Source organism: Hirundo rustica, chromosome 1 (genome assembly GCF_015227805.2).
Source record: "Hirundo rustica isolate bHirRus1 chromosome 1, bHirRus1.pri.v3, whole genome shotgun sequence".
NCBI classification, from domain to species: domain Eukaryota; kingdom Metazoa; phylum Chordata; class Aves; order Passeriformes; family Hirundinidae; genus Hirundo; species Hirundo rustica.
Genome location: NC_053450.1, coordinates 122,632,131 through 122,657,014, shown reverse-complemented (window position 1 = coordinate 122,657,014; position 24,884 = coordinate 122,632,131). Strand labels below are relative to the sequence as shown.

At 37.1% G+C, this 24,884-nt stretch overlaps 1 protein-coding gene across 1 annotated transcript in view; it reads right to left on the bottom strand.

The window, feature by feature from the left end:
• Window positions 1-3,582: 3,582 nt before the first annotated feature.
• SKAP2 (src kinase associated phosphoprotein 2) overlaps window positions 3,583-24,884 on the bottom strand; it is a 120,649-nt gene continuing 99,347 nt past the window's right edge. Inside the window, exons 10-13 of the mRNA XM_040075548.1 lie at window positions 22,724-22,792; window positions 16,010-16,122; window positions 6,401-6,502; window positions 3,583-5,991 (exon numbers count right to left, since the gene is read on the bottom strand). Coding sequence (XP_039931482.1) covers window positions 6,410-6,502; window positions 16,010-16,122; window positions 22,724-22,792 — 275 coding nt within the window. The 3' untranslated portion in view covers window positions 3,583-5,991; window positions 6,401-6,409. The remainder of the gene's footprint in view (window positions 5,992-6,400; window positions 6,503-16,009; window positions 16,123-22,723; window positions 22,793-24,884) is intronic.

The window sequence follows — 24,884 nt, the reverse complement described above, 5'->3', positions numbered from 1 at the left end:
GACATCTCATGTTTTCCTCTTCACAATTTTTTAAAGTAAATGGAGTAAAGGAGTAAAGTGAAGACAGAGTATTCACAGAAACACACATCATAAACATGGCTTAGTGAGAGAGATTATTCTGGATGATGCCTCTGCATTTTGAGCAGAAAATTTACAAAGCTCAGGAGAGAAGATGTTTGTTTCCTGAGCTCTGCCTTTAAAGCAGTACCAAATACATTAGAGGGAGGCAACTCTGGTGACAAGTCAATAATGACCTACGGGTGACCTTGGGTGGCTACCACAGGACAGCAAGTAGCTGAATAGGTAGTCTCAGTATAGAAGTGGTTAAGCATACTGTGTGAGTCTCAGAATCAGAAACAAATGAATGGAAAGTAAACTGGTTAGTTTAGAGACCTTCCAAAACAGTTCTCACAATTGCTAATGTGGATTGCTTATTTTTAAGTCAAGCAACAGAACTTTAGATGTACAGATTATTCACTTCTTCCCCTTTCATTGAGGTCTAATGTCCTAAAACTAAGTCCAAAATCAGCTTGAAAAATTAGAAAAAAAAGAAGTTTCAAAACATTAGTCTGGCGTATTTTACACGCAAGCAAAAATTACTGTCACAAAAGACAAAGAGATTTTGATAAGACACTGCTGACACAATGAACAAAATGGTGGGAAATGACAAAAGTGGAGGTAATAGAATAGAGCCTTTCAACAACTGTAAATATTTTTTTCAAAGCTTTTTTCTGTGGTAAAGGTAGTGTGGCCATTACGAGCATGTCAACGTAAACACCAGAAAGGAGAAACCAGCATCAAAACAAGATTGTAAGTGACGATATAATAAAACCCACTCCTTTCCTACACACACATGTGCATTCATGCCTGACTGCTTTTAATTTAAATATAAGGAAAGAATGGCAGTCCTCTCCGAAGAGAGCAACAGAAAAGGAAGATGCTTTCCCAATGCCATGTGACTTTACAGATTTCATCTTTTCCCTTCCACACTGAAATAAGTCTGAGAGACTGAAGACCACCAATGAACAGAGTCACCCACGCCTGTCAGGCTGTCTGTGCTCTGCTCTTCTCATGCTGACCCTATTAGATTTGACTATTAAAAAGCAGCATTGGGCCATGTCAGCTCTTGGGTGGGAGGCTGCCAAGGCACACATCCATAGTGCTGGCTTTTCAAAGATTGATAATGATCCTGGTGCAATACTTTTTTCCCTTACCCCAGGCAGATCTGCACGGGGGTCAGTTCTGGGGTGCTACACACTTGTCTTGTAGCATGAGGTGTAAAACTAAAGTCCTTATTGCCATGGCCATTAAAAATCCCACAGCACTATTTACAAACATGGAAGCAATTACAGCAGATTGGAAGTGGCCAAACTGGTAATTCTCTTCTGCCAACATAAATCCTCCCACTGTAACTGAATGTGGATTTTTTTTTTTTTTTTTTCATCTCAAAGCATAAAGTTTAAAGTTGTGCTGTAAAATGCTCATTAGCCAACAAATCTCTTTATGCAGTAGCACTTGCTTTATGATAGAGGGTGAAAGGAAGTTTGCTCCATGGGCTGTGAGACAGTGAGGATACTTTAGGATAAAAGCTCCAACATATCAGTTTGCTAGAGCAGAAAATTAATAGAGATAGATTGGGTTTTAGTGGCATTTGAAACTATCTGCCTCTTCATCTACCAGCAGCTCTTCTCAGACTGCCTGCACTGTTGTACTTTATTCTCCAACACACTGCTACAAGATGACACCTTGGATTTTTAAGCTTTTCCTGTTAATTAAAAGACTTGTCCTCCCAAAAAGCTGGGAAGAAGCTGACAGTTTCATTTTAAATTTGACTTATGTTAACATAGCTTTCAGGTGCAGAGGTTTTTCCTCTACTTTGCTTTGGACCCAGCAATTGAATTTCTATGAATTTCTCTGTGTGATAGTTTGGACTAATGACTGTTCCAGACAGCAGCAACAGAATTGCCTAGATCCCACTACAAAATCACTCCTAAACAAATCTGTTACAGGCTATAACAATTCATGGGTTATCACTGCCAGATCTGCTTTACAGTTAAAGGGAAAATAAACATATATATTCCTTAGCACAACACAGTTGGATGAGAAAAGCTGCATCCCTTTCACTTGCACATCCTGCCACCATCTAAGCCCCCTTTACTTCTTCCTGTAGGATGGAAAGATAAGTCAAGTCACAGTTGCAACCCAGAAGTGCCAAATCCTGTGCTTACACTCAGCTTGAATCCACAAATTTAAGTTCATAATGTGAACTGGTCTGGTGCTGGTCTCTCACAGTAAGACAATGGGTGTTGGGCAGGAAATTAACTCTAAGACAGATACAGATTTGGTAGAGCACTCTTTGCTGAGCTTAGTGTCAGATTTCCAAAATAAAGATGGAATTAAGCAGAGTCCTGTCTGAGAAATATCAGCTTCAGAAAAACCCTGGTAATGAAGGTCTTGCAGAGTTTATCAGCACTTTGTGCTATGTAAAGTGGAAGGTCGTTTATAAGGTTTCCGTGCATATGCTTATTCCCACAGTTACGTACTAATAGATTTTTCCTCAACTTGAGTGAGAGATGAGAGAAACTTCAAAATGGCTCAAGCAGCTGAAGGGCACACCACTGTGATCTACCTGGGTACTTTCACCACATTTTAATATTTTACATCTTCCCTACAAATCCCACTGAACTTTACCAAGCCAGGATTCTAATTTACACCCACAACTTTATTTTGCTTTACCTGAGATAGAAAAATAGATTTCTATCGTTTGGCATAGAAAAATCAGTACTGTTCTTTTGTTTGGTTCAACTTATGGAAATAATTGCATCTCTTTCAGAAAGAGGACAAAGAGTATTGAGCAAAAAAGCACTTTGAAACTGTATTTCCTGTTTTTGAGTAACTGTTTGAGATCCTGATGCAAAAGCAAGTGAATTCAATAGCTTCTCAGTTTCAGCGGTCTTTGGATCAGGTTCTAAAGGGTTATTCTTTACATTCCTTCTGATACTGTGCCACACTCAGACTGCAGAGCCGAAAAAAAGAAAGAAGTTTATGCATTTAGCTTTGAGTTTAGAATGGGATCTTAATTAGTATTCACTTTCAGCTTAACTCCAGTCACAGAAAGTTTTTATCCTTAATAGGGGAGCAAAAGGTAAGCTGAGCTATATCACTTCTCTAAGTCTTATCCATACATCTTTCTGATAGAAGAACCAGTGCATGCACAGCCATCAGGACATGTAATTAGTGGAGTATGCACAAAGAGGTATATCCTAACGAGATGCCGCAAAAATATGTGAACCAGTTATCCGTATACAGAAGCACATGAAAAGATACTACAGAGTGGCATGATTATATCCGGGTGCCTCTGCTATAAAAAGCATTTGTATTACCCTTACTTCTCTGAATAAATTCAAATGACAGCCCCATTTCATTTCTTCATTCAGTCTGGAGGCCAGATGGCATTAGAATCATTTACTTCACCTTGTTGTGCTTAATTACTACAATCAACACACTATTTTCCAAATTAATCATAACAAAGTAATTTCATTAGTAACACAGCAGGCTGTTGAATTATTAGCATCATAACAGTTTGCAAACAATTAAACTTTATTTGAACCTTAAAAATTTGCAGAGTAGAACATTATTATAAGATCTAATGGCAGTACCATACAAATCCAGAACACAGCAAATAATCAAGTAAAACGCTGTACAGTGTGAGAGTTACAATCACCTTTTAAAAATCTGTTCACAGAAAGGCAAGCACAATCTAAAGGAACAAAGAAAATTAAGCAATTAGCGTCTTCTACCCGAGTTTCATTTAAGTTGTATTGAGATTTTCTTATCCAAAAAAGGTTATGGTATTCGCGCAGACTTAAAGTAAACCGTTCATCCGTGGCCCAGCGCTGGTTTATTCTGAGACACTCCCAGTGAGTTTCAGGACATCTTTCACGTCCTTTTGAATTTAAGGCAGTTTATTTACTCTCCCCTAGCAATAAGTACTAAGAAGGGGGAAGCCCTACAAGAGAACTACAGACAAAAGCCACTTGATGTCTCCGGTCGTCACCACCTCGGAGAGGCCGCGGCGGGCAGCTCAGCCCCTCATCGCTTGGGTAAGGACTCCCTCTCCTGGACAAACGGCAGAAACGGCGCGGGACAGCGCCGGAGGGGGAAGGGGACAGGGACGGGACCGGGATCCGCCTCCGCCCGTGCCACGAAAATCTGCTGCCACCCAGCGCCGCGGCCGCGCAGCGCAAGGGCCGGGCCGGGCCGGGGCCGCCCCCGCACCGCACACCCCGCGCCCCGCGGCGGGCCGGGCCCACAGCGAGCGCCTGAGGGCTCAGGAGGTGGGGGAGGCTTTGTTCCCTAAAAAGTACCTGGTGGTCGTGGTGGTGGTGGGACTCGGAATTCTGTAATTAATAAAAAGCCATTTCGGTGGGCAGATTTATGGCGCTGCCATGTTAACAAGGGAGAAGGAGCGTTTCCAGCCTCGCTATTAACGCTTCACATTCTGTACACAATCCACCAGTACGCTTGACAAATTAAAGTAGTAAAAGATCTGAAGACTATAATCTATCATTTTAATGCTTCGCTGATAACGCACAGAATCAATTCCAATGACTATCTCTTTAAAAAATTACAACAAAACTCCGTCCCGTTTGACGCCTATTAGAATTCAGTGTACCAGCAAGTACCATCCATTAGCTAACACAGAGCACAACATCTTAGTTTACTGTAAGGATCCAAATTCCGAGTTCAGACTAACGTTTCCTTTTAACCCACTGTGTTCCCGGGCTTCGCCTGAAGCATAAAAAGCACAAGCAACTACACGGGGACTTGCAGAGGCTCAGCAGCTCAGAGGCTGGCCTGACCTGCCTCCTCAGTAGATTAAACAAATCAACTGTCAGGGAGGACCCAAAAAAGACCTTGCATGCTAATGGTAAAGCACATCTCTAAAAGAAGAGTATGGAAAGTACTAACTCTGACTTGTCCAACCGCTTGTCCACAAGGGGTGGTATTTTTGTGTACTTTTTTTATGTTTCAAACAATGATTTTGATTAGCCACAAAGTTCTGCGTTTGACACAAGAATGCAGGTTGCTGTTGCTAATCCACACAAGGTGAAGATGAAGATCTGTTGCACAACATGTATCAGAATTCCACATACTACCCAGGTATCCAGACGTAACTCTGCAAAAGTATCTGTAAGGTATCAATAAAATATTTCACGCTACCACAGACAAAAATTTTTTTACCTGCAATTTAGCTTGCGTTGACTTAGCAAAAATTTTGCTTAATATATTTTCATAAATTTTCATAGGATTATCATGTCCAAGTCTGAATGGTACCAGGGCAGTATTACCACACAGGCCCATTTATTACACCAGCAAAAGAATCAAGTCTTCATTGTGTGACAACAAAATAGTAATTAACAATACAATACTAAACATATGAGAAAAATAATTCATTGGCTAAAGCATAACTTAGAAACATTTGGAAACAGAATACCCCAAAGACTTGAAATATTATACATCCATTTTCTTCAACTTTCTGATGAAACTGCACAAGATGTACAGTGAGCATCAAAAGGTTAATGCACACAGGAATTGAGTAATAGTTTACCCTCGACGCTCTGCTTAATTTTTCCGAATCTGCAGAACAGGAAAAGATAGCAAAATTCCCTGAGAGAACACAAACCTACGGCTGTACAGAGTACTGCTAATGTTAGAAAAAGAGCAACAGGCACTATATGGCTGCTTGTTCCCCATATGTTAATTACCATCTATTTAATTTCCTAGCATTACAATTCTATAAAAAGTGGCTAAGAAGAACATTTCTGTAAAGTTATGATCAATTACAGTTTATAATGTTTAATATACACAAGGCAACGATCTGACTACATTCGCTGAAACCACAAAACATGTACAGCAAAATCTTCTTCCAGAGGCTGGGTCTGTAAACTGCAGCTGCACAGCACTCTTCATTTCAAGTGCAGATTTCTCCTGATTAGGGAGAGGGAAGTTGAAAGTTCATCATTAACCAAAAGAACTCAAACATACATATCAAACCCAGTCCAAATATCTATCCCCTTCCACAGTTTTCTGCACAGATAGAGAGATATATACATATTACTAAAGTAACAAAACTAAATAGAAACAACAGAAATTTTATTTTTTAAAAAATCTGGAAAAGGAACACTGTTATTAAATATATCATCTTTTGTACGCTGCGGTTTAATATTTCATATAGAATCCCAGAAAAAAAAGTACTTTAATTGAACCTTCAATATATTTTGCCATAATCTTTATGTTAACAGGACTCCTACAAAGGTTCCAGGAAAGACATACTTATGAAACAGAGAACAAGGGAACATATAAGCCATTACAGAAGATTGGATTAAAATGTACTTACCCAGGCCTCTCAAATATCATACATCTCCATTATGTAGTCTTTAGGCACCAAGCCAATGGTTCCCTTCATTTCTCCTACCCACCAGCCAAATCTATTGTACTCCTAATTGAAAACAATACGCAGTATTAACCTTTAGTCTGATATAAATGCAATAGAGTTTTGTATGCAACTCCTTATGGATGCTTTCTCGTATATACAGTTATAATCATTTCAACTGAAAATTAAAACATTTTATCTTTTTGTTATAGGCATTCACATGCAGTTAGGCAAAGGCAAAAGCTAAATTTTAAAAAGGCTAGACATACTCAAGAAAATTTCTTAATTATGGCCACGCTTCTCTAACACCTACTAAAAATAGCCTACTTCCTTATCCTCTGTTCATCAAAAATACAAAAACCTTGTCTTTGTAACTAAAATCTAATAACACAATGTTGACATATAACAATCAACAGGGATTCTTTTAATATCACTAGCTAAACTCTAAGAAACATACCATCAACTTATTTTAAAAACTACTTCACTCAAATGTGAAGGGAACACTATCTATCTAATACGTAATATCTTTATATGGACAAAGTCTACTATTGCTTTAGGCTTGCAGAAAATTCTACAGCAGATCTCATATTCCTGACAGATGACTAATGTACTCTTGTTTCAAATATGTTTAGGCTTAGTGAGTTAAATATGAAACAAAATGAATTATAATAGTTTAGAGAAATAATGTCTTCCAAAACCAGTACCAAGTAAGAGTATTGTGGTATTGTGGTATATAATTATTGTAAAAATAAAATAATGTAATACTGATATGTAATTATTGTATATTGTGGTATATAATTTACTTTTTTCCTATGAGGTATTTTAAGATCAATCCTAACAATAGTTCAATAAATTGTAACAGCTTGAATTGCACACATACATATATTGAGTTACATATGAAGCATTATTAAAACAGAGACCGTACTCAAAACTAAACGATTAGTAAGACAGAAATTACTTTGGAACAAATGTACAAAATACACAAATATCTCTGATAAGCAACATCTGTTTCTTGCTACACTGCTCTTCAGATGAGAAGAGCAAAAGGCTCTAGGATTTTGAATTAGTGGTGCTACTGAGATGAAGCTACTATTTTGAACTGTAGGTAAAGTTTTTGGTAATAAATAGCCAAGTGGAGCTTAAGGGTTAATGGAGTTTCATTAGAGCCTGAGCTATAATGATTTGCTGCTGGCATATTTTGCCTGGTCAAGAGTTCTCTGGGGTCCAATGAGGTGCTTAGTGTACTCAGCTCTCTCTCTGCTTAACTATGATAGCCTGCTTTCACGTGGGCTTTTTTCTTTACTTTTTTTTTTTTTTTTTTTTTTTTTTTTTTTTTTTTTTTTTTTTTTTTTTTTTTTTAAATACTTGCATGCAGGCACACACAGAGTTTTATATTTTCTAATTGTGGAAGGGTGAACATTAGTCTTCAATTAAACATTTTTTCCTTCTCTTAACAGTGAATTGGTGATTTAAAAGATTCTATCCTACTACGCATTAAATACTGCAGTAAGTGTGACTTAAAGGAAGTCCACTTAAAAAACAGCAGGAAAAAGCTTCATTTATTATGTGATCATGCAAACGAGAAAGCTGCAAAAATAATTCCACCTTCTTCCCCCTTCCACTGCAAAACAGACTGCTGGGGATGGGTTTGGTCTTGAATGTCTAGAGGCACCTGAATCTGATCTTCAGTGCAAGCTGCTCTCCACAGAAGTTAATAACCTTTCCCATGGGGCTTCACATTACACCCCAAATCCTTAAAGGTGAAACACTGAGGTTTATAATCTTCCAGATCAGCCTGTTTAAAAATCTATGCTTTATCTCACAATACACTGTTTAAATATACAAACTAGATTTCAAGACTGAAGTGGGAAATTGCTGAAAGGAGCAGCACTCACGTATACTGCTGAAATCTCAGCAATAAATCTCTACAAGAGAAAGCAACAAAAGATTTTAAGCTGCTACATGGAATTCGTACGGTGACTGACAAGAGTGATTAAGCAAGTTTTGCTAGACATCAGCCAAAAAAACAAACAATACATGAAATGAGGGAAGTGGCTCAGTTAAGCAGTCATTAAACTGCATATGACAAATGGCATAGAAAGAGCCTGTGGATTACATTATCCATTGAAAATGTTCCACTTAGCAACACTACATGGACTTAGAAACAATTGTTTTTAAAGAAACAATTCAGATAGTTCAAATTAAAATTAAAAGCATGCTGCTGTTTTGAAAACTTTCTGAGTTTTGCTTCTTACTTACATACCACTTACTGCTCTGGCATGAAGCTAAGTGAGAAGATGAAATGAATGTTGATGTAACAGACTAGTAAACTAATTTAAGGATTCACTGCAACCATTATACCATACAGACAATATTGCAACACAGAAGCTTTTACTTTACATTACTATTCTTTGCATGAGTCTCAAGAGCAACATGAATCCCAATTAAACTATCAGCAGTCTATAGAAGTCTGAAAAAAATATAATGCAGATACCTGGCTACCAAGAATATAAAACCTTAATCTCTGGTTTTAGGATAATTAGATAGCACTCCCTTTTAAACTGATTAAAGTACAGACATTTCTCTTTAAACTCCTAACCCCTCCCTCCTACCCTCAGTAACATGAAAGAGTGCTTAACTAGTGAGGCAGATAAGCAGCCCCCCTAGTCCTTTCTTGAAGTCACACATAAAATCCAAATTGATGTATTGTTACTATCAATGTTATCAATTATAAACTCTTTGCAGCAATATAATTTCATTAATACATTGCTGTTGTGAGGTCCATATGTCTATTACTGCTGCTTAAGATGTGGAGAATAAAAGCCTGCAGTCCACATTTGTGGAAAATAAGGATTAATATACAGAAGGATATGAATACTGTTAGGAGTTTTATATGAATAAAAAAAGTTGGGAGACACTGGCTTTTGCAAACATCAGCTTCAGATCTCAGGTACCACTGGGTTCACCATCTGGTATCCCTCACTGCATTCAGCTCTTAATATCACTGCTAACATAGGCAAGCGACTATACTTCAGAAGGACTGATAAAATAATGAAGAGTCCTTTAATCTACAGGAAACCATTGTAGTCAATTTATAAGAAATATTGCATCCCTTTGTAGGATGTGTAATTATTTTCTATTAATCATGTGCTATAAAGCTACATTATGTGGTTATTCTGTTATCACTAGAAAGAGGCCTGCAGTCAGCTCCTGACAATGTTAGGTAATTACTAACACAAAGCTTCTTTCTCCTTATGTAGAAACGCTATCAAGATCCAGAGGTGCTGTGATGCTTGCTGTATGAAAATAACTCTCCAAAGAAATTCAATAACTGCAAAATGAATAGCTCCAAGGCAAATAGAGGGCTAGGAGAGGGGGGCAGGGCCAGATCCAGCCGCCCTGCAATGAGGAGAATGCACAAGTGTGCGGCCACGCTCTGCCATGTGACAGGGAGCACATTTGCCATACCAGGCAATGTTAGCAGGGCCAGGGGGAGGAGGGGGCCACCACAACCCCTCCCCCAGAAGACAAGCACCAGGGCAATGGAATATATTATGCCAAATAATATGAAACAACAACCCTAACAAATGATCAAATGCTTTCTAAGCTACTTCTGTATTTCCACTGTCATAGAGTGGATTATTTTTTTTCCCCCAGCAGAAATTTATTAACCAAAGTGAAGTAATTTCACAGGGCAGGAAGGAACAGGTTATGATTTAACATTTAACATGCTGGCAAAACACTCACTGTACAGCATGCTAGATAGCAGGGGGTAAAAATCCCATCAGGGTTTACAGGCTCCTTAAATGCTCTCAACTGAACACACTGTGAGCAAATGCTTCTCCTTGTTCCCATCCCACCATTTCACTGCACTGATGTCTAGGTACCCATGAATTCATGAGACGCTGATTATAAAACCTTTTGTACTTGGGGAAAAGTCAATAGTTAGCAACACACTCCCTGTTTTCTACAGATACTGTTTAAATCCAAGATTTTAGTCCTCTATGGAAGAGAATTTTGATATTTTGACATACAAAAAGAGAAAATTTTCATACTTGAGGATTTCCAAAGCAGTTGCTACCTTTAGAACTGTTCCTCTGCCTATATAAGATTCTCCAGATGCTTTGCATCATATAAACTTCTACTGACTTCAGCAAAAGTTGAGAACATCTAGTTCTTGTGCAATTAGTCTCCATTGTTGAATACATATGGTATGTTTTCTCCTGTTTGTGGTGTGGGGTTTTTTATTTGTTCAGTTTTAAAAAAGAGTTGCTGAAAATTATCACTGTGTTTCAATGCCTTGAAGAAAAATATGGAGTTGTATTTTAAAAAAAACACAACCAAAGTATGTGAATTTAAGATTTTTCTCCTTCCTTCTTCTAGTGGCATTTCAAGGAATACTAACTTATGGGCTGAATACCTGCAAACTTTAAAACTGAAAAAACGTATCTGTAGCCTTGTTTGGGATTAAAATAAGTAACCTCTACTATCAAGCTAAATATGTGTCAGAAGCAGGGATAATTTTTTTGCAGAGAACATCCTAGAGTGCAGTTTTGGCAAGATAATATTTTAAAACATCTCCAGTTCATCCAGGAGATTCATACCAGCTAAAAAGTTTTAGAACTTCCTTTGGTGTAATTGTTGAATGATACACTGTCAACCAGGGAGCAGTTTTGGCACAGAACTGCATTTTCTCTAAAAGCAGAGAATGACAAATGTCTTACATAACTGAATGAGACTTCTTCACAGGTAGTAGAGTTGTTTTAAGACAGCAATAAAATGGCCATCTTTAAAAATATAAGTGCCAGATTTATTGTATGGTTGCATTATTAGGTTTTATTTCCCACAATGACATGAGAGAAAATATACGGCAATTAAAGATTTCCAATATATATCACAGTAAGCAGATTGAGTTCTGAACCAAAACTGCCCCCAGAAAACACCCTGCAACAATAGAAAGGCCATTTCATTTTCCACTAGATGACACGTGGCCAACTATTTTCTGATCTGATAGGTAAAGGCTTACATATTATCAGTGGGCAAACCAACAGCTAGAGTCCCTTTGCATTAGTTCTAACCAACCTTGTATTTAAAGGCCTGCACTGTTGTCTTCAGACATGAACTTACTGTTCAGCCACCCCCACCTATAAAGATTAAAACTAAATAAGCCAGGAAATGGGTCATGTACAACTGAGTATTGTATTTTAGTTTTGATCAGAAGCATCCCACTGAAGTGAATCTCTCAAAGCTCCCACCTTCCCCCCACTGGCTCCCTTTGCAGAGCCATTAGCCTTAGAGCACACACACTACATTTATTTCAGTTGAAGCTAAAATGAAAGATGCACTTGAACATGCTCCAACCATTAATGTATTCTCATTCCAGAAAACCAGGCTAGACCTCTTCAGACATCAAGCGGCTTTGAAGAAGCATGGTGTGGACACAAGGGCTCAAGCACTAAGTGTTTCACTCAGCAAATCTGCTCTTATTGGTACTCCCTATTTGCTAGAAGAGCCATAGGCAGTATGGCCATGGAATGGAAATTAGAGACCTCAGTATGATCACCCAGAAAACAACCTGAAAAAGTAAAACACTCAGGATTTTAGTATGTCTTCCATATTTTTTGGGAAAAAATACTGAATAAATACATTTTATTAAGATTACACAGATAGTGAACAAAATGTTCACAGTGATTCTGAAACAGCTGCATGGTTAAGTTGCATCTTTATTTTATAAGCAGTAATCTGAGCTGTGAAGATTCTTTGTTTGTCTTTTTACTAGGTAAAAAATACAGGTTGAGCTGTGAGCACTTTAACATTTATTGTATTGAAAGAACAAAAATCTGCCACACATGAAACCGACAACCACTGAGTATAGGGTAATCTAAGCACCAAGTTAACACTCTAATTTCATGGAAAATTCTGGAGCAGAAGGTTGTCATAAATGAGCTTTCCATGAATTATAAATACAACAGTGGACAGCACTGGTGGACAGCACTGGTGTGCAATGAAATAATAACAATTAAGGAGAATACCAGTTTTAGATATAATTTCCGATTTTGAAGTATTTGCTGTTTTAATACAAATATAAATAAGAAATATATTAAATTAGTTTAATGTTAAGAAATGTCAGTAGTTCTACTAAGCAGGTGTCCACACATATCAAGGTAAATTTTCACTATTACTTGCATTTGGCTGATGAAACTATGGAACTTCATAACACAAAACATACACATAAAGCAAACAAGTACTGTAAGTGTTGCCTTTGCATAAATTGTGCATACATAACTTGGGAAAAAAATAGAACTACCTCCATCCACAGTTATCTTTGTTTCTGGAAATTGATTTCTTGAGTAGAGCTATGGAAGATTTATAAAAATGATCGCTATACTATGGTCTGTTTTTCCATTTATCACGTGGGCTTGAAAGCAAAGGCAAGCCCATAAATGAGCAGGAGTTAAGAGCAATCATCCTTTTAGAAAACAGGAATACAAAGCACTGCATGTCTAACAGTCAATATTAACTAAGAAATGTTATTAACAAGTCTCTTTATCAGTACAGCTATATTTTTTATTACAAAATGGAATGAGGGTATATAGTTTTCTGAAAGTTCATGTTATTCATAGTGTAAGTGATAAAAGCCACTTGAATATTCAAGAATATTATAAATTAAAATAATAGTTTATCTGTACAGATACATTGATCAATCAATCTGAAATGTTAACTACGTTTTTAAGTAAAGTTAACAAGTACTATTGTGATAGTTCTGTTAATTCTGCTCAGATTAAAAACTCAACTTTTAAGGGAAACTTGGTAGAGAAACCTAGAAAAAAGTTGTGAGGCTTTTGGGGATTTTTTTGTAAAAGCCCACAGGACTGCTGCCTAACAAAAGCCACAACTGACATAAATATTTAGCAAATAGCTTAAATAGTTTTTGAATAGATCTTTAAAACAAGAAAAACATGCTTTTCTAGAGTAACTGCACTACTTGGGCATAGGTATGTATATCTGTTGTCGGAGTATGAGCTCATGATAATTGCAATAACATTGAGTTTTGATGCTCAAGTAAAAGCAAATCCTGGGGGTTTGTCTTTGCATAATACTTAGCTATTTTAGGAAGTAAACACTGCCAAACTGAAACCATGCTCATTTGTCTAAAAGACATTTACCTAGAAACTTAAATGTAACATATTGCTTCTCTTGCTTTATTTAAATTCTATAAATGCCCAAATTTGCTAAACTGCTTCATAATTACTTCTCTTATACTAACAATGACATTTCTTGGAAACAAATAGTTGCTTTCCCCCTAATTTCTAAACAGGTATGAGAAAAGCTGGTAAAAATATAATGCTTTGGCATAACTGTTGCTGGGAGAGATGAATATCTATCTTATCACGTTCATCAGAGCAGGCTACGCCATTTATATTACACAGTAAAACAAAGAACTATTACATGTTGCACAAATATGCTCAAGATTTTGTTAATGCTTCACCCTTCCTACTATAACATGGCTATACCCATACTTACTTCCTTATCAGCAAAATGTGATTTTCAAGAGTAATGGTCCTAGCTGACATATGATAGAAAGGCAATAAAGCCACAGCTAGGTTCAGCTGAAGCTGAATTTATGACACCATTTTGGATGCATACACATCGCCCCCGTGTCAGTACCTGCATCTCTCATTTTCAACCACTAGATGGTGTGAAAAAATTAAAAAAAAATGCCTAGAATTCCTGCCGACTTCCACAAAATCCAAGTATTAATGTAGTGGATTAGGAAATATTTTAGAAGAAAAGTCTTGACCCACTTTAGGATGGTTAGGCTCACTTTTCCTTTGGTTATATTTTCACTTGCTGGACAAAGAACTCATAAATGATTAGACCTTGAAACTGAATCAAGTGGAGGGTTAAGACAGATAATTCTCTGGCACTTTCCCCTCCAAGGACCCTAAATTCCAAGCTGACAGTAGCAGCCAACACTCATTTTTCTGAAAAAGCCGTAACAATCTTTAAGCGAAACAGGGCTGAATTTTCTGGGCTATATTTTGGAGTAGAAATCATCCCCATAGAGAGAAGCTCTATATATCTGGAGCAGCAGCAAACCTGCTTCAAGGACCGATTACGGATTAATCACGGCATGGCAACAGGACAGTTGATATACAGAGGACAGCTTAAGCTACTGTTTTTCTATTTTGCTCCATTTTTTAAATTAAATTTCTCACTCTTCTGGGGAAGGAGTAGCAAACAATTTTTTTCACCTACAAACTGAAGATTAAGATTTTATAGTCCCCATAATGTACCCGACGAGCACAACTCACAGAGACCAAACTCGTACAGTGGAATCCATTCGCTCATGGGCTTTTTGGGGGGAGTGGGAGGGGGAAGAGTTATTTTAAATTAGTACAATTCTTCAGTGCTGAATAACTGCTTGAAAGTTTGCCCAATCCACAAGCTTTATTCAGCCTTTAGTAATGCAATTCAGTTATTAGTTTAAGTGACAATGAAATACCTCAAAAGACATACATGGTCAAATTAATATTAGTAATACATCTTCTATATTTTTATATAGGACTATCCTATCTATAAATCTTAAATTTATTTAAAACAGAAGCTGTTACATTTATTATCCAGAAATGTAGTTAAAGGTATCACAGAAGATTTAAATCAATTGTGACAAAACTTAATTTGAAACTAGGACAAACAGATGCCTTTAGCTTTAATGCACCAACTTGTGTATTTCAGTGACCTACGATATTTTTTGTACTAATTACACTGAGCAGTAATTAGATAGACACATATTTTAAAAAGTAGGGTTTTTCAATGAGAACTTTAAAAGCTCAGGTTTTTTTCTAATATGTGGGGAAAGCAGAAACTTCCTCTGATTAATTGTTCAGAGTTAGACTTCAATGGATGATGAGATATATATTTAAACAGAGGTTTTGTTTTTGTTGGGGAGGTCAAGGAAAAATCTGAAAATTAACCAACATTAACCAAGAATGAAACTTCATGCCTTTACTGTTTAGTGCCAATTCAGATGAGAGAAATTATATTTTTCATTTGCTTTGCGAACAGAAATGTAGTAAAAAATGCCCAAATCTGTCAGAGCAAACAAATTTGGAATCTGACCTCTCAGAACAATAACAATATACATACAAAGACGAAAGCATAGTTCAAAAAAACCAACCATCTTCTGCAGCAAGATCCCAAAAAAGTCAGAATCAGCAGAGTCAGGAATATAAAACAGGAAACAAAAAACATAACATGCAAGATAACTTAAAATTCTACAAAGTTAACTTCTACAAGCAAAAAGTACATTGTCTCCTGTTAAGTCAGTTAACAAATGGTAGCCAAGATTTAACAAGTAAATAAACATGCTTTAAAGTTAATTCCTGTTACATGGCTATGTTTTAATTGTGATTGTAGTTCATTTGACAAAATAATTAATTGCAGTGAGTATCTGATTGTAGACAAAGGATCTGAAAGGGAGTGCCAATTTCCCCCCACAGAACTGTGGGAATGTGCCCTTGTGCCATGGCTCTCTTTTTATAACCATGTAGCCACAGTAGTGTCTCATACCTTGCTGATAATGTAGATAATGTCACCACGTTTAAATGTCAACTCATCAGCTTCATCTCCTGTGCAGTCCCACAAACCTTGATAGAAATTGGCGTAATCTGTATTTTTGCTATCTGCAAAGAAAACAGCATCTAATTATAAAACAATCAAGATTGAGGATAGCAAAAGTTTCTCTTTAAATCTCCAGATAGTACAAAGCAATTTATTAGTACACATTTCTTATTCCTCTTTTCAGAAACAGCTCCTTCCTGCCATGAAAGCAAGTGAAAAATAAGTTTAATGTGCAAGCCCTTCACTGGCAAGTTGCATCACTGAGAGACATGTAGCTATGGGTTTTCAAAGCATTTTTCAAAGCTGCAACTTAAAGCAGCTATTTTTCCTCTACCGGTGTGTTTCTAGCAAGCCATATATGTATCCCAACTTGAAGCTGATAAAACTGCTAGAATATAATTAATAATGATCAGTGAAAGGAAGCTAAAGTATTTTGTGATACACTCCCCCTCTTTCTCCTGTTCCAACAAAATTAAATAGCTTCTCCAAGAACCTATGAGATAATCCTTGATTCTTCCTTCTGAAATATTGGAGAACTTGGAAACTGTTGCTGAAGCTGCATTTCAAAAATATTTGTGTCAGCTCCAATTTAGGACATTAAGCCCTGGCTAAACGTGCAACTACACTACAGTCATAAACTCATCCTTCTAACAGCATAAGCACAATGGATGTGCTGTGTTCAAGCTGCCATACAGACCATTAACTGATTGATTATTTAGCACTCTTTGCTCTGTAATACGGCAATAACACAGTAATAAATGCTTTGTCATACATTTACAATACAGAGTACATCTACTGAAACACAGCGCTCACACACAGTTAAATACACTGGGTGCTTCTGTTGCACTGCGAACTATTTCCTGTTTTTAATTCCATGAGAATGGAGTGTGATGAGTTAATGCAAAAAGAATGTAAGCAATACCACTAAGATGACCGGTTACATTATGTATACACTAACCAGACAGAATGTATATGTACTAATAATTTACATCACTGGAAAGCTATCTTCTAATTCTGATAACATAAATATCACTGAACTGGCTGGATCAAGGCTGTCATCTTAGTTTTGTTATATGATCCCTGAACTGTAGGCTTTCTGGTTATTCCAACATACACCAGTTACATTTGCATGTCATTAGCACTCTACACCATTATTTATAGTTTACAGTTTAACTGTGATTGGTTCATTTTATTACCAAAAAAATCCTGCTAAAATATCAAGTGTCAGGAGATAGAAAGCATCACGCTATAAAAGAATAGTGGTATTCAACTTGTGTTCTTCTCTATTTTGGCAAATACGTAGATTTGGATATTAATACTCTCTGTATGAGCAAGAAAAGCTGGTTTTCTCTTTCTCCATTTCAGCCTGTGTTCTGTGCTGTTTTGTTTGGGTGGCAATACTGTCATAAGGCTAAATATTCACAACCTTCAATTCAAAGCTGCTATGCCAGTTACCCACCATTTAGTTTTCCATAAACTGGTGATTATGAGCTACAACCTGCTGTGCAGCACTAGGGGGCGTTCTGGCTGCCAGGGCCCAAAATCTTCTGTCCTCACCCCAAAAGCAACAATTTACCCATATGAAAGCTCACAATCATTCAGAAATTAGAGATTTGGTGATTTAAAAATGCACAGACATAATAATTTCAACGTGAAGGCATAATCAGTTTGAAATGTTGCACCTCCAAATTTTGGCCCTTCCTATTTTTCACCTCAATATTGGTGAATTTCGCATTAGACAATTATAAACAGTAACACATGTTAGCATGAAATTAATGTGTGATAAATCAGAATCAGAATCTCTCCTTGGTCACTTCTTACTCCACTGATCACAGTTCCCAGCTCTGTGTTGTTAACGATAATGTAAGTCCACATGAGAAAAAAAAATAACTATTTTGGTATATCCCACCTCCCAAATCCTTCATCAGTTGGCTTATTGATTTTGTTTAAAGCACCTTAAATCAGGACTCTTCAGAACATCACTGAAAGAAATCATGACATTTCACACTGACCTTTACCACTTTGAGCTCTGGTCTTACCTTTATGTGCCTGAAGTAACTCCTGTTAACACTAAAGCGAGTAGCAACAGAAGACACCCAACAGTGGGTGAGACATGCCTCTCCTTTTATGCTCATCATGAGCATGTAATTAAGTTTTAAAGTGGAAAGCAACTCAATTAATAATGTGAACACACTGGAAAGATGCATTTTAAAATAAGCTTATTGCATGAAGATACTGACCAGAGATGAACCATGGCTCTGTGCTCTCATTTGGGAATTCAACATAAGACAGGGTTGTTTAAATCAGAAAGCCACATTTTTCAGAAAAATATATACCACTATACCAGGAGCATAGAAAAAAAAACATGGAAAGAAAGTGGCAGTGCAAGTTTGTGAACAACTATGCTGGTCTTTCAAGAAGTGTTGATTTCAAATCTGAAATCCCCTCTTATGCCCACCAGCACAAGTCTCTCCAAATTCTATAAGGGCAACTACCTATACATAAAAGACAATTGTAAATGTAAGTTCAGACTTTATACACCTAAAGTGAAATAGGTTTCATAAAATGATTCACAGTGCTTAGAAACGCAGGTATAGAATGAAGGAAAAAAAAAAAAAAAGAAAAAGAAAAAAGGATGCAAAAACCTCTGCAAAACACAAGCCCACTTGTTCTTACTTTGGTCCCTTTTCCATTTGAGAAGACCTTGACAAATTTCCTTTTATTGCCTCTGAAGAATGGTATAAGAAAAAAACAGGAGGTCTAAGTAAAGGAATTTGGTATTTTTATGGCAGTGAAATAATGTGAAGCATCTTAAGTACATGTAGTACCTGAAAACAGCTGGATTTAACACCAAGAACTTACGTGCTCATTACACTTTAAATTCATAAGGTATTGATTTGGTGATGTAATTCTGTTACAATCACACTCTATTCTCAAACACTTTAAAATGTTGTGTGCCTTAAAAATACTATGATGACATAATTGCTAAGCTGAAGTGTGTTGCACTTTGAAGGTGTGGTCACTCGGCCACAAATACAAATAAGACATGATAAAAAACATAAAGTGTGTAGCTGATGGCAGAAAGTAGTTTGGTTTTACCTATCCACTGCTTTTAAGACTACAAATCCCAAGAAATGGGTGAGTATGTTGTTTCTCCAGAAAATATCTTTCATTCCAGGACAGCTACCTGGATGAACTACTTTCCCATAATTTCCAGTACTCTTCCTCGAAGAATTGTTTACGGTTTACTTCTGCCACCTCTGCTTTTCCAGTAACAGTAATAGGAACAATGGATATTTTTGTTCAATATACTGATGAAAACACTTCGAGTTATTTTGGCAGATCAAAAGGCAATGGCTGCAAGCCTCTCTGACAGTAGTCTCAGACTGCTTACTTCACTGAAAAATACTGGCATCTGACAATACATGCTTGAAGAAAGAAAGGTGAACAGTCCAGGTAAAAAAAAAAATCTGACAAATATATCACTCAAGCATGCATCTCAAATATTGGACTATTGAAAACTTAGGCATGCCCATGGATTACTCAAAGAGAAAAAATCATAATAATATTCTAACAAGAACAACAGACAGAAAATAAGAACCAAACCACAACTTGAAAAACAGATTAATAGCACATATTTCAGAGGGATTTCAGTGTGCTGTCCCACTGCAGCCTAAGCCAATCTAACTGCAGGTTGTTTCATTTCTGCCCCCTACATTGTGAAGATTTTTGCAGTTCCCATTTCTGAGCACAAATCTGACAGAACACTAAACTGACCAAAACAAAAGCATGAATTACAACCTAAATAAGAAAATTCACTACATAAAACCTTAGGATAAATGCAATTGTGCCTGATTTCCCTCAGTTGTCCAGTTTAACACTGATGGCAGCACGTAAGTTAGCAAACCCTGCTATGGTAATGACTTAGAGCCAGTAGTTTTATTATTTGATTGCATGTTCCTTGTGGAATGAAGTAATACATGTGAATGTTTTCCATTCACAGCTGTGGTCCACTGCCTAGTATATTAAAGAGCTTCCCATTCTGATTCAAGTTCCTCAACTCTTGGTAAGATTTTTTTAAAGTTATTAGTGTCATATTTGAAGATTACTTACCAACATTTGAAAAAGACAAACTTAGCCCCTTTTGGTAGTAATGTGCTCAGTATTTACCATAGTGAAGGCTTAAAGATGGAGGAACAACTCAAGTTCAAAATTAATGCTACCAGAATGAGTGTACACAAGTGATCGAAACTCTTGGTTTTGATTCTTAATCACCAAACAAGACATGTCCTATTAAAGAATTCAGTCATTTGTTAGCTCTGATGATGTTCTAAACTTCAAAAAAAGCCAGTTACTTATTTGCCCGTTATCCCATAGGCCAGAAAAGTTACAAAGTAACTTTTGGCAAAACAACTGTAGTGTATTTATTTTGACTCAAACTCTAATCTCTTCCAAGATGTTCAGTTTAATCTTTCTCAGTTCCCTTCTTCTGTTCCTTAGTTACCCTAAAATCAACATATTGACACTGATAAAGCAAAAAAATAAATTTAAAAAAAAAAAAAATACACTTACTGATATAGTGATTGTGGAAATGATTATGGGTAGACAGTGTCAACAAAAAAGACCCACCAAGCTATATAATATAACTGAAACTCTTCAGTGCTTTGGCATTTTTAAATTATTAGGTCACTAGCAATTAATGCAAAGCTATCCAGCAGCAAGAGTCAGTACCAAGAGCAAGAGAATAAAAAGAACTTGAGTCTTAAAGCTAATTGAAGTAGAAATATGTTAGGGCAAGAAAAGAGTAGGGGAAAAAAGAGAAAATGTTTTTTCACTAATCAGCTTGGGCTCACAGACAATTTGCAGAATATTTTCTGTCAGTTCAGGTTTAGTAAAGCTAGGCAATAAATTAAACTTAAGAATGTTTGTGCGGAAAATCATAAAATATTCTCAAGTCATGTCAGGTATTTATGATGCAATGCCTATCAGAAATACTCATCTCAACTCAGCCCTAGAATTCAAACAAATTTCCAGTGTTAAACAGTGAACTGTGTAAGATCAGATCACAAAATTATTGCTTGAAATAAACCTGACATCTGACATTACACAAATACTAATAAGACCGATAAGGCTGTTCTCATAGCAATTAAATTTTTTCAAAAATGCAGATGCTAAGGTTTTGGTTTTTTAAAAGTATGACCAATTAGAACTCCAGGAATGTACATTAGTTTAAAAAAAAAAAAAAAAAAAAAAAGAGAGAGCTGTTGGCAACTTTATAATTGGATTGACCCCACGCTCCATTATGACAACACACTCTTATAATTACAGTTATGTCTAAATGAGTACTAAATATTAAGGCTGTTATGAGTCACGTTGTTTTACACATGTTTTTAGCAGAGCACAATGCTAACAGCATCGGATGGCTTGGCTCTTGTTTCCTTTCCAAGAAAAGCAACCCAAAACTCCTCACAGCAACCTGTTCCTGGCTTTCCTGTATGGGTCAGGAAATCAGGCCTCTGTTTCCTCTCCACATGTTGCAACAGGAAGAGCACTGCAGAGCTACTTCCTAAAGGAACTCTTCTTGCCCACCCCTTCCTTGACAGGCCTGAAAGAATTATGTGTATTATGTACGACGGGGGAAGGAGAGCCAGATTGCATGTCAGTGCAGGTCACAGCTACAATGCAGCAGATCTCAGAAAGGTGTAAGGTCTGATAAGAGGCAAGTCTTCTCTACTTGCTCTGTCAAATCACCAATAGTTTATCTAAAGGTCTGTGCCCTTGAAGCACAAAAATATATTGTTTTTAAGCATAACTGGAAATACCTTTCTATCAAGAAAAGTTGTCTGACGGTGTGACTTTACATGGTACATGCAGTTATTTTTCCAGTCCCAGAGATAATTAGCACAAGGGCGCTTTGCCAAGCTAAAACTAGGAGAATATCCTTCACAGCCTTTCTGAGCATTTGTGTCCTTTTCCAATTTTTATGCTGCTGTCACTGGACTCTGGCATTTCTTACCCGATTCATTTGCTTTCTCTGGTAATCATATGCAATGAAGATATGCATGGCCAACATTTAAACAGGCTGCAGATCAATTAGTGGTCTTAAGTTTATCTGATTTTTATCAAAGAAGACAGAGCTTTGGGTCGATTGTCAGAGCCTGTGTCAAGTTGACCTTTTCAGAGACGTCTACATTGCCAGTCCCTTGGGCAACTTCTTGTCCCCTGTTAGTCTCTGAATGGCAGAAGTCTGTTCTGCTCAAGCACAAAGTATACACAGATGTCTATATTACATTCTTATAGGTTTGACAGCAACTGCATGTTGTATCTATAAACTGTCCTTTAGCAGTGACACTTCCTCAATGATGATAAGCTAATTTATGCAACTAAATCTCCTTTGTGCAGAAATGAAAGCTAATTGAGTCATTACAAAGTAATTCAGGAAGGAATACCTTGTATAAATTGGCTTACTTTATAAATCCTTCTCAAGTGGTTTTCATGCATCCTAAGTGGTGCTTAAGCAGTTTTGCTGCCATCACGTACCCGGGTAAAAAAGACAGCTTTACAGAGCTATAAAAACATTATTTTAGAACAGCAAGTGGATGAGAAAATAAAATAAAGGCAAAAAGAAAGTGTATACACATAAAGAGGAAAGATTTTAATTACCTGAAACAGTGGTGACTTCCTCCTGGCTCTCATTGCTCAGCACTTCAGCTTTTGAAGAAAGACGTTCTTCTGCAAAAGACACATAACTGCAAATGAAATTCTGAAGGGTCACCTCAGCTGACAGGAATTACAGCCCACATCGTCCTGAAAAACACACTCTATATTTCCAGATTGTAAGCCTTGCTTACTATTTTGCACTTATACAGAAGTTGGAACATTGTTATTTCTTTGGTTTCCGTCATCCATCCAGACATTCCAGAGCCTTCCTTCAAAACCTCAGTTGTGAACATCTGTTTCCCTTTTTCCTCTGGTCTGAACACAGTCATATAGAGAGGCAGTTCTGCTGATTTTCAGCCATTCTGAGACAATTAGAATGAGGGTCCTCTTCTGCTGCATGCATTTCTTGCCAGAAAAGGATAAAGGAAAGGAAACTAAGGTGTGAAAAAGTATCCCCAGCCCAAGCAGTAACTCAGAGAGCAGTATAAAATGAAGGCAGATGACATCTTACCTTCAACACTGTCCTACAGACACTGTAGCTCAACACCTGCATGCTGGGAACACAGACACTACAGATACCATGCCCTTCACTGCTCCTGCCCACTGTGCCCGACCATGGTTTTAAGCAAGCCAGACTGTAATCAAATGACTTAGTGCAAATTTAGGAGACAAGAAAAGAGAAAACCTGGCAGTGATCAGCTCTAAAGCATGCTTGCTGGCTAGCAGGCTTGGAACACTGAAATCCCCACAGACAATTTCAAAAGATGTGCTCCATACTCCCTGTCTGGCAATGACATCAGACTCTCTCATGTCCAGACCCTCACTTGAGTAAATCCACACTCCACTCAGTACAGGGATACCAGATCTGCTCCTGGCAATTCCCAGTCAACAATTCTGTTGATGATGCAAAAAAGGGGGAACAAACTTTTAGCTGAATCCTGTCTTTAGGTTCATAAGGAAGTAGAAACAAATTTATCTTGGAATTTACAGTATAGGCTGCTGTACTGAATGAGGAAATAGTATATTGATAAACCCACTTCCCAAACACGAACTGGACTTTTAATACATTTAAACTATCTGGCTTTGCTACTCATCACATCTTATACAGATAGTCAAGCTTCTTTTTAAGATACACGTTTCAGCAAAACTAATTTTGATATTTTACTAATGACAGACAACAGATAAAGCACTCACAGTGTTTAAAATGTTCCTCATTGTGCAACTCTTGTGTAATTGCCCATTTACTTTGACAAAGAGTGAATTTTATATCAAGAGTTCAAAGGATTTTTCAGCCTTGTAAAAATTTAATCTAGCCACAAGACTGTTCCTGCAAACATTAAAGCAGACATTTAAAGCACAAGAGTAGACCTGTTGGAATGACTACGCATAATTGCTGCTAACCTCTATACACAGTCCTACAAATATTACATCATAAGATCCATTCTACAAAGAGCTTTGAAATTCTGTCCTACTAGGCCAGCAATATTTTTTTGTTCTTGAATCTTGACTAGTTAAAAATCTGGTGAAGATGAATATAAACTAATTTTAAGCCAAGGTAGGGGGGAAAGAACAGGAAAAAAATTCCTAGCAATAGAACAGGAGAAATCTGAAGCTGTAGTACACACAAAGCACTCTAAAATATGTACTGCATTCATATGTTCAAATGTGTTCCCCTACTTGGCATTAACATTTATCACACACTTCCAAGTATGCTCATCTGGTTATTTTAAGAACTCGCAACTGAAGCATAAATGGGAAAAATACATCCCTATGTGCTGTCCAGAGCACTAGGAGGCACTGTCATTCGGTGGGTTCCCAACCATGGTCACACCTCTCACAGGGAGTAGTACCCCAGTATCAGTCACATTTTCTAGAATTGCTCCCCTTTCCCAGAAAAAAACACCTTCATCCATCACACACAGTATAATATTATTCTTTCATTAAATAGATGTTGATATTACATGTTACTGAATGTTTGGACCTAAATCAGTTGCTGTGTTGCATGTCCTATGGATTTTAACTCTTATCATGGTCGTTATGGTCATCGGACTAGTTTAAACTGAGGACTGACTCCAGTAGAGGGTATCTCATCTAAAGTAAAGCAGCAGCAGAGGTTGGAAGAGACTTTTTTGTAAGGTACAGCTGAATTCATATAGACTACATG